The sequence below is a fragment of the Boleophthalmus pectinirostris genome, unplaced genomic scaffold, assembly GCF_026225935.1.
Source record: "Boleophthalmus pectinirostris isolate CB_2022bp ecotype Guang Dong unplaced genomic scaffold, ASM2622593v1 HiC_scaffold_39, whole genome shotgun sequence".
In the NCBI taxonomy this organism is placed as follows: domain Eukaryota; kingdom Metazoa; phylum Chordata; class Actinopteri; order Gobiiformes; family Gobiidae; genus Boleophthalmus; species Boleophthalmus pectinirostris.
This window is the reverse complement of record NW_026571350.1, coordinates 1-10086: the sequence shown is the minus strand read 5'-3', so window position 1 is coordinate 10086 and position 10086 is coordinate 1. Positions and strand designations below refer to the sequence as shown.

At 38.8% G+C, this 10086-nt stretch overlaps 1 protein-coding gene and 1 non-coding gene across 2 annotated transcripts; both read left to right on the top strand.

Moving 5' to 3' along the window:
* Positions 1 to 7: 7 nt before the first annotated feature.
* Positions 8 to 3500, top strand: rpl18a (ribosomal protein L18a). Its single transcript, XM_020926543.2, has 5 exons — positions 8 to 95; positions 2221 to 2400; positions 2478 to 2607; positions 2798 to 2907; positions 3363 to 3500. Exons 1-5 carry the CDS (start codon positions 78 to 80, stop codon positions 3453 to 3455), a joined length of 531 nt encoding a protein of 176 aa, XP_020782202.1. The 5' UTR covers positions 8 to 77; the 3' UTR covers positions 3456 to 3500.
* LOC129411203 (small nucleolar RNA SNORA68) lies at positions 545 to 679 on the top strand. The gene has a single exon (XR_008633187.1). It is a non-coding gene; the product is annotated as a small nucleolar RNA SNORA68 (small nucleolar RNA).
* Positions 3501 to 10086: the final 6586 nt, after the last annotated feature.

The following is a 10086-nucleotide window of genomic DNA, read 5'->3' as shown; positions in this document are numbered from 1 at the left end:
CTTCCGGCGTGTATTTGACGTACGGTCGCTCCGCCCTTCAACTTCCTCTTTTACTGTGGCAGTGAGCGAGAGACACCATGAAGGCGTCCGGCACAGTACGTAAAAACCTTATTTTAGTGTCTAATTATAAGCATAAAGACCTTAAAGGGCTCCAGTGAATGCGTTTAGAACCGTTTCAAACATCATCCATCTATATGACGAAGTAGAACTGCATCTTGACATCTCTATGATCTTGTACTTACGGAGTTTTAGCGGCTACAACATGGCGTCGACTGCACCATGTGGACGATGGGGTTTGTAATGGGATTCAGTGTGTCCAATTCATGCCCCTTTTTCTTATGCCTTAAACACGCTAAATGATTCATGGCTCTGTGTCGTATTCATCGGGTAATTAAAGTGGTATATAAAACCGATAATGCAAATTTCATGCTGATCATTGTAGCAATTCAGATCAACCACCGTCGTTTTTTTTGTCTTTGTTTTATCAAATATGACCATAGCTCTTTATTAGTTGTATCCATATTTGAGAGGCCTAATCTTAAAACATGCACCCAAACCCAAAGTTCATATCTTAATAATGGTATGATCTTGTCTGGTGTGCAAATAGTAAATCGTTCCTTGTCGCCTTTCTCTGTTGCTGCTCATGTGCCTTTGAAAGTGAATTCAAGGATCCATATTAGAGCCCGACCGATATGGATTTTGTTGTGACCGATATGAAACTGATATAATGGGAGTTGGAGCTGCCGATAGCCGATATAATCGCCGATATATTTAGTGATGTAAAAATTCACTGTAAATCTTGAATTGTTTAAAAAATTTAGGTTTGGCTCTAGTGGATTCTAAATTGGGTTTATTTAGGCAACATTTATTGTTATTCTGACTCTTTACATCATATTTACAGACAGTAGATTGGCCTAATGGCATTTTTGCATCACATTCTAGCTACTAGTGATGGGTATTCCAGTTTTTTGTTTTTTTTTGGAGAACCGGCTCTTTTGGCTCGGCTCATTAAAGCAGTTGGCTCTTTCGGCTCCCAAGCGACTCTTGAGATTGTTTTGTTGCAAGCAGGACTAAACCAGAACTGAACCAGGACTGAAAAAGGACTAAACCAGGACTAAAACAGATTTAAACCATGTGTAAAACAGGACTGAACCAGGACTGAGTGTCGGGACTCGGTTTCTATCTCTCTCTCGAGCCAAAGATTAGTCCTGCTTTATTCATTTTATGCTGAAGTGCAGCCAAATATGCACTTTTTTATCCTATGCACACGCAGATTTCTGAAAATTTCGTTTTCAGCCGCTGCTGCTGTCAAACTACGGGTCTACATGCGGCTTGAAGAGAAAAAGTGAGAAAAAGAGAAAACACGGCTCCCAATAAGAAACATGCTCCCGTTGTTCGCTTCAAAGAGCCGGATCTAAGAGCCGTTTCGATCGCGATATACCCATAACTCCTAGTAGTAGCTAGTAAACTATCGCTATTAGCCTTTAGCCGTAAAAACGTGCGCACCGCGGTAATTAATTATATGCATAAATGTGGATCATTCACACGTCTATTCACAGCTCATTTACATATCAATGCTGGTCCAGTAACAAATGTACGGACAATATAGTCACTTTACAATAGGCCAATAGAAAACAGCCTGTTTATGTGCGGGAGCTACAGCAGCTAATCACTAATAACAAATAGCCAAAACTATCTTCAGAGTCGATGTATTTCCAACACTCACCGCTCACACAGGCTCCTCCTCACATCACAAGTCTGCACTAATAAAAGTTTTAATCCAGACTCAAACCGATTGTCCGTAAAAAGAATATAATATCAGTGTTGCGCACCGCTGCGGGTGTAAACAAATACACGCGAGTGAAGTGACGTCACTCTGGTGGTGTGTTCAGGGACAGTACGGACACAGACAAATTACACCGCAATTAAATACTGATGCGGAGCCACATATTAGGACATTTATCTGTCTATAAATTGGATTAAATGAACATAATGTAGAGAGCCTAAGCTTTATAACGAGGTATAACATGCCCACGTGAAATATCGGCCCTTATCAGCAAGCATATCGGCCGATAGCCGATATGTCTCCAGGTGCCCATGTTGGCCGATAATATCGGCCAGCCGATATATCGGTTGGGCTCTAATCCATATGTTCAACTTATGCCAACAATGTTTGTGTCAAACTCGTAACATACTAAAATGTTTTATTTTTATTGTCAGCTTAGGGAGTATAAAGTCATTGGGCGGCTGCTGCCCTCTGCCAAGAACCCTGCACCTCCTCTCTATCGGATGAGGATTTTTGCGCCTAACCATGTTGTGGCCAAGTCTCGCTTCTGGTACTTTGTGTCTCAACTGCGAAAAATGAAGAAGGCATCTGGAGAGACTGTCTACTGTGGACTGGTAAGCTTTAGAACATTTGTTAAGTTTAAATTATAATGTCAGTGGTTTAATTTTGGTGTCTGATTTTACCATTTCAGGTTCATGAGAAGACCCCACTGAAGGTGAAGAACTTTGGCATCTGGCTGCGTTATGACTCTCGTAGTGGCACCCACAACATGTACAGAGAGTACAGGGATCTGACCACCTCTGGAGCAGTCACTCAGTGCTGTAAGTTGCATAAACCACAACCATGCTTGACAATTTCTTGAATGTTTTATTCTGTTTTGCTTTGTTATCATGTTGTATATGAAAGTTTGCATTGTAATGCGAACTAGGGTGAAACTTGACTTTGTAATAACTTCTATAAAAAACCCAACCTGGTATTTTGGTTTATCATTCCCTGCTTCTCTCTGTGCAGATCGTGATATGGGAGCTCGCCACCGTGCTCGTGCTCATGCCATCCAGATCATGAAAGTCCAGATTATCCCTGCCAACAAATGCCGCAGACCTGCCATCAAGCAGTTCCACGTGAGTATTTCTTCAAATGACGCGACAAGGCGGGTCTCTCATCTGGGCTGTCTATCATCGTCAGAGCCAGTTAACAAACCCGCAATAGAACTGGCCAGTCCTCTTCCAGCTTTTGTTTTCACCAAAAGATCTGGTGGTTAGAAACTGGCAACATATTACATGATACATTCAAGAAAACAAGTAAATTGACTGAGGAGTTTTTACTTGCACTACCTTAAATTGTCTGTCACAAGCAGTTTATAATTGCAAATATTATTTCCCTTGTGGAGCAATAAAGTTTCCAATGTCTGTCAAAATGATTTTCTACAGAAATCTTTAATATTTCCTTTGACCAGAACATTGATATATTGTGGTCATGTTCAAAGAATGGAGGATACTCAGGGTCATGCTGTTGGTTGATTATCAAGTCACCGATTTATATAATTTACTTACCAAAACTTTTTTGTTCTTTTTAGGACTCCAAGATCAAGTTCCCCCTGCCCCACAGGGTCCTGCGTCGTCAACACAAACCACGTTTCACCACCAAAAGACCAAATACCTTCTTCTAAATATATGTATGTGGTTTTGTGCAGAAATAAAATTACAAAAGTACACATTAGAAGTCTTTTGTTTTCAGTAAATTTGGTAAGAATGAATGGGCAGTGAGTTAAGTTTGGGCTGTAAATGTGGCCAATAGGTTTTTAACTTGCTAACTCTACAGAAGGTATTTTACAGTGTCATATAGAAGACTTGATTTGCGTAGGTCCACCACCTGCAGGTAAATGTATTAACCACTGATCTAACCCAAGTCCTGCGTTTGACTTGGCAGGTGTAATGTTTAAGAAATGTACGGTGTAATTACTGGGTGGGTACTAATCACAATGGGGGGACACTAAAGTGGAAATGCAGCATTGAAGCTGTCTTGTCAAAGTGCAATAGACTCAATGAGGTCAATCCTGCTATAAAACTGAAAGACAGCTTTGGGTTTTGTAGTTTTCATAGGAAATGGGCATATGATTACCTAGATCTTGGAACATGACTCAATCTCAAAGTGTGAAACTGCAGTAGTGCACATTTTGTCCAGAGGATGGCAGTGTAGTTTCATAATTGTTGTACGCCAACATCATCTGTGTTCATAAAGCATTAGGCAAAGAGTTGTAATCTGGCAAATGTACAAGATTTGCTTTCAGCAGAGGAACTTCAGATGTACCATATAAACCCCTCAAGAAGATGGTCAATATAATATTCAGGCAAAATGCAACCATTAAACACAAATCTACATTTGAATGTGGCGGCTTGGTAAACAGGAGGTCATAGCTTCACAGTTTGTGGTCTGCATTAAAGAATAAGATCAACCACTGTCATAGCCTCTAATGCTTAGGGATCATAAGTAAGTCAGTGGCGTTATAAGATCAACAGTATCTTAAAGGGAAAGTAATACTTTAATCAGTGAGCTTGGCTCAAAACTAGTATTCCAGATGAAGTTGTAAACATTGCAGATTATAAAGTGTTCAGATGAAGGGAAAAGCAAGGGAGGTGGCATTTTGATGTTAAGGACATCTTAAAAATGTATTTATGCATCATCTGAGCTCCTTGTATTAGAAGATCTCAACTTAGACTGGCTACCTTCTAAAGCCGATACATCAAGGAATATTTGCTATGAACTAAACTGAGAACTGAAACAAGGCCAAATAAAATATAAATGGCATAATTCCACATCGATTGACCTTATTTTAACAGATAAACTTTCACTCACATGCTTTCACTCCCTAAAAATGCAGACAAAATTCATTACTTATAGAAACTTCAGAGATTTGAATGCATAATATTTCCTTAATGATCAGAAAAGTTCCAGCACTGATTCTGGAATTCAATATCTTTAATTTAACATTCTTTACTGGCGACATTCTATCAGTGTGGAAGTCAGCAGAGGTTGTCACTCTACATTAAGGTGGTGATACAAGTGACCTTAATATTTATCATCCTGTTTCGAAATTACTAGGTCAGTCTTTACTAAACTCTCAGTCGAAATTAACAATATCCTGGACATGGCTGTCACTGCAGTGGTCAATGATATCACTGACGCCTTGTACAAGAAACAACACTGTGTGCTGCTCTTTGTTGACATGTCTAAAGCCTTTGATATTATAAGACTCAAATATTCTCCTAAATAAACATAACGTTCCCTGGTTTTGATCAAGTTTCACTAAATTGGTTGACTTCTTACTTTTCAAAATGATCACAATTGGTAATGGCAGATGGATACAAATGCCCAGTAATAAAAATGGTGTTCCCTAAGGTTCAGTCCTTGGTCCATTGCTTTTTACTTCTATGTCTATTAATACTATTATCCTATTAATACTATTATTCCTTCATCTTCCTATTATACTGCTCATTTTTATGCATATGACACAATGTTGTATTCTTTTGCACCCACTGCTCAAGAAGATTTTAAAACTATTTACCAGATCTCATGTCACAGACCCCTACAATCACATCTGTGTTTTAAATGGTGACCTCATTGAACAGGTCCCTCATAGATACCTTGTTTTTTTTGTTGGATAGCAAGCTCTCTTTTAAAACACACATTGACAACCTCTTGTAAAAACATTCAAATAGGTTTTCTTTACAAGAGTAAAGCCTGTTTTTCATATAAAAATAGGAAAACATTAATTCAATCTAAAGTTCTTTCTTCTCTGGATCATGTCAGCATTATTTATGACCACACAACAAACAGTATTTAAAGAAAGCTTGATATTATTTACCACAGCGTACTTTGTTGTATTATTTTTGACAATTTCTATACCCATCACTGTGATCTGTACAGCAAAGTTGGCGGTCTCATCAATACCTTACTAGGTCTCAGGAGAGACTGACTTCAGCAGTACCACAAATCAAAACAGAGCAAGGGAACTGGTTTGAGATTCTATATCCCTCATTTATATAACACTCTCATAAACCAACTAAAACTAAACAGTGTAACTCCCTTGAGTGAATTAAACACACTGTCATCTTTGCAGACTGTTGTAATTTTTTTAACTGAATGTGTTGTAGACCTGAACCTATGGTCTACAAGGAAAATATTTAAATGTGCATTTTATTGTGCATTTTATTAATTGTAAATGTTTTATTAACTGTGCTTCTACTTAGGCCTCCCTTGAAAATGAGATGCAATGTCCACTGGATGTCCTGATAAAATACAGTAAAAAAGGAAAAGAAAGAAAAAGAAGTTTATCGGAATAACTTAAAGCATGATGATGCTTATGTCATGTCTTCTTTGGTCAGCAGGCAGAGATCTGGGAGGTAATGCCCAGAGGTTGGTGCAGATGTGACGAAGACCCCACTTGGTGATGGAAAACTGTCTTTTGAATGTGTCACAACCATAAACATGTAAAATCATACGGATCTCCCAAAATGACAGAAAAACTGACACACGGAGACACACTCCAACGCAAACAGATGAAAAAGTTGGATTTTAACTGGTGATTTTGATGGTTAATTAAATACTCATATAGAACCCCATATTTATGTGCACATTTACCAGCAAGATTTTCCATTATTTGTAAGCAGCCTTTAAATTGCCCTTGGGCAGGAATTTGGTTATTGCCTCAGAGTCATACAAAGAGGCTCAGTATACAGCAAATTTATTGTTGAAATTAGAAATAGTTTAGCCAGTAATAACTATAGTAATGTATAGACATGTAGTATTTATATGTTTGGTATGACTCTGTAGCATGTTTAAGTTAGTGCTCCCCATGGACCTTATTTGTAAGCTGCATCTCCAAGAATTTGGGTCATTAAATAAAACTGTCAATATATTTTGCCCTTCGTAAAATACAGAAAATGAGCCCACTAAAACAGAGCTGTCCATGTAGCCTGTTTATTAATGAGAACTAAAATAAACTTCTCTCTATGTGTGCACTTTGTATTTTCCCTGTCACATTTCAGATTTAGTTTTAAGATTTTCCCTTTTAGCGATTATGTTTATTGATTCATGATGAGCGTCTAATGTGCAGACACAAGGGTCTAACTGAGGTGCAGAGGTTTGGGGCTGACCACAGTCTGGTCTTGCTCTCTGCCAGGTTTACCCTCCTGAGGTCTGGTCTACAGGCTGAGGATGAGGTGGCAGCGAGTCTTTGTGGCAAAACTTCAAGCCACAGAATCCACAGGGCATAAAGGCGCTTAGTGTGGAGCAGCTCTGGGCGGCTGGCACCTCCCAAAGACTGACAACTGGCACAACTGGCACAACAGGAGCTGGAGCCCACAGTGTATTGTCAGGGTTTCACATTAATAGAAGTGGCCCCCCATAGTCTACTACCCAGGACTAAATCACTTTGTTGCCAGTTGTTTTATAATTTAAAAGTAAAGATTCTGGACAAATAAGACAAAAAGTTATTCCAGTCATTTCATTCATTTGTGCCAGCATAGTCTCCCATCTATGGGAAACACTGTTAAGTGATGTCTATGAAGGTCGTGAAGAGTCTCATGGATATGCTGCCCTTATACAGAATAATATACTTTTGTCACCACCTAACTCTGCAATTTATGCTCCAATTGGCAAAAAAGTGTTCCACTTAAGATACACATCAACCAGTCATAATGTAGCATAATTTTGCTGTTGATAGATTGTTTAATTGTTGCTAGGTAAGAATCTGTAATTGTTTACACACAATAAAAGTGCAGAAAAACTCTGAAAACGGAACCACAATTTGAATCGTTATCCACAAAAACTAATTATGTCATCATGAATTTGTACCAGTCATTTGCAATTTTACAGTAAGTGCGGTCAAACATGACTATTCTGCCAGAACACATGGAGAATATAGTATCTTTTCTCATTTTATTGGAATAAAAGTGTTTGCCGGCTCAGCAGAATCTACAACCTGTGGACTCAGGCCTAATGCCTTTGATTGACAGACTGTAAACCTGCCCAGAGTTCAGAGCCCAGCTCAGATCAGGACTTAAATGTGAAGGCTGCAGTGGAATGTGATCCAACCCCGCTCTGTTCTGTCTGAGGAGAGATGCTCCGTCCAACATCAAGAACACATCCCAGCCAATTCCCCGTGCTTAACTCTGGGTTGCCATTTCACGAGGGAACACAAAAATGCAGTATAACTCAGGCCCACAGGATCTGAATTAGTACATGCATGTATAGAAGTATGAATATTATTTAAAACTCACATAATCAAGTAAAAATCAGAATTGGTATGAATTCTTTTGGAGAGTGATATCATTGCCATTTCTAACTTGAAATTGTTTGGATGGGAGTGGGATATTTGTGTTCTCCCAGCTAATTCTGCATGCATACAGTACATCACCTGAGTGCTATCTCAGTTTGTGTCTTTTTTAAATAAAAAAACACTGAGGCCACAAAATACCATCTACCATCTTTGTGGGCCTAGAGGCACAGGGGGTGTTGTTTTTCAGGTCTGAGGACACTTCCACCTCCGCTGGATGGGTGTTCATCACTGGAAAGCTAAAGAGCTGCTCGTTAATCCTATTAAAGTGCGTGAAAGTGTGTGTTTTTTCAGCTAATTGCCTGAATTATTCAATTTGTCTGTTTTGAGAGTAATGTTTGGACAGCTAATTTGTGGGAGACAGTTTCCATAAGAAGAAGAAAGGCAGAGCAGAAGTCTGACTTTTCAATTTAGGTGAAATAGAGCTTTACACACTATTGTTCAGATACAGTTCTAGCAGCAAGCCACTCAGTTTTCAATACATTTTTGTATATCCTAAAATCAGAGCAGACAAACAAACAAACAAAAAAGCTATTACTGTTTATGGATAAATTTTCAAAACATAAATATTTTTACTTTTTTCTGGTACATATTGTCCAATTATATTTTAACTTATATTAATGATATACTTATATTACTTTTTTCTTTTTTAATATAAAGCATCCATTGATGAGTTAGACAGTCAGCATCCCTGGAGCCAGAGCTGTGGCCCACTCCCATTTAAATCATAACAAGGAAGAGCAGTTTTGAGTGACTCCTCCACACCCGACAGAGGGTAATTCAAGCTGGGGCGGATCAGACGTCCTGAGTCCTGGAGGATGGGTGGATGAGCTCCTTGGATTTCCTTACACCTCCACTGCAAAAATAGACAAAGATAAGAGTTCATTCACCATGCAGCCATGAGGTCATGTCTTAATTTTCTAACAGTCATTGGTATGATCTGACTATGTGTCAAATGTGTATCCAGCAAGGTTTTATCTTCAATATTTCTAACTCTCTGAAAGCCAACTATTTTTTCATTGAGATACTGAAATACAGTAGAAAATCAAATATAATGCAGATACCAAAGTTGTGTCCCACTCCTGTTCTGAGGGATGAGATAAAAAAGGTGTTGGCATTTTACTTACCTGACCAGCCAGAACCACACACTTTGACAGAACTTGACAAAGACGTGAGGGTCTGGAACTGTATCCTGTCTCCCCAGTTTGAGTTGGGTGTAATTGACAGGCTGTTCCAACCAATCAAAGAGATGCATGGTCTGTTCAATGCCAAAACAAACATGGCAGCTTAAAAAGAGAGAGAGAGAAAGAGAGAGAGAGAGAGAGATGCAACACAAAGAACTACGAAACTGATCTGATTTCTTAATGGTAAATTATGTTTTTTTTTTATATAGCGCTTTACCACCTTCAAGACACTCAAAATGCTTTACATCAATGAACCACTTACACATTCATAAACCAGTGTACACTGAACTGAAGTGCCAACTTTTGGATCAGTGAAGACACGCTCTAACAACTGAGCTACTGTTGCCCCCACTACTAGACTGATACTTATTTCATGTAAAAGAAGTCTACCAATTAGAGGCAGTGACTGAACCATACCAGTTTAGGACAGAGGTTAGTCATGCTCTGTGCTCCGATTCCAGACCCTTCTGGATTTGAACAGAATGTAGAGGGGACTGGTCAGGCAAGTATTTTACTGAGCATGTCTGATCAATTGACTTAGTCCCCATTCTCAACTGTTATGTAAACAAAGATATAATATGAAGCCTTTGAAGTGACTAGTTATATCTGATGAATCTTAGCAAAAGGAGGGTACAATAGTGTGATAAATATCAGTTCTAATGATGACAGATTTTTGGCTGGATATCTCATTGTTAAAAATAGAAGTTGGATAGAAGTTGCATAAAATGGGACAGTAGTGTGCACACAGCTCTACAAATGCCCCCTCTCCTCACAGCTTT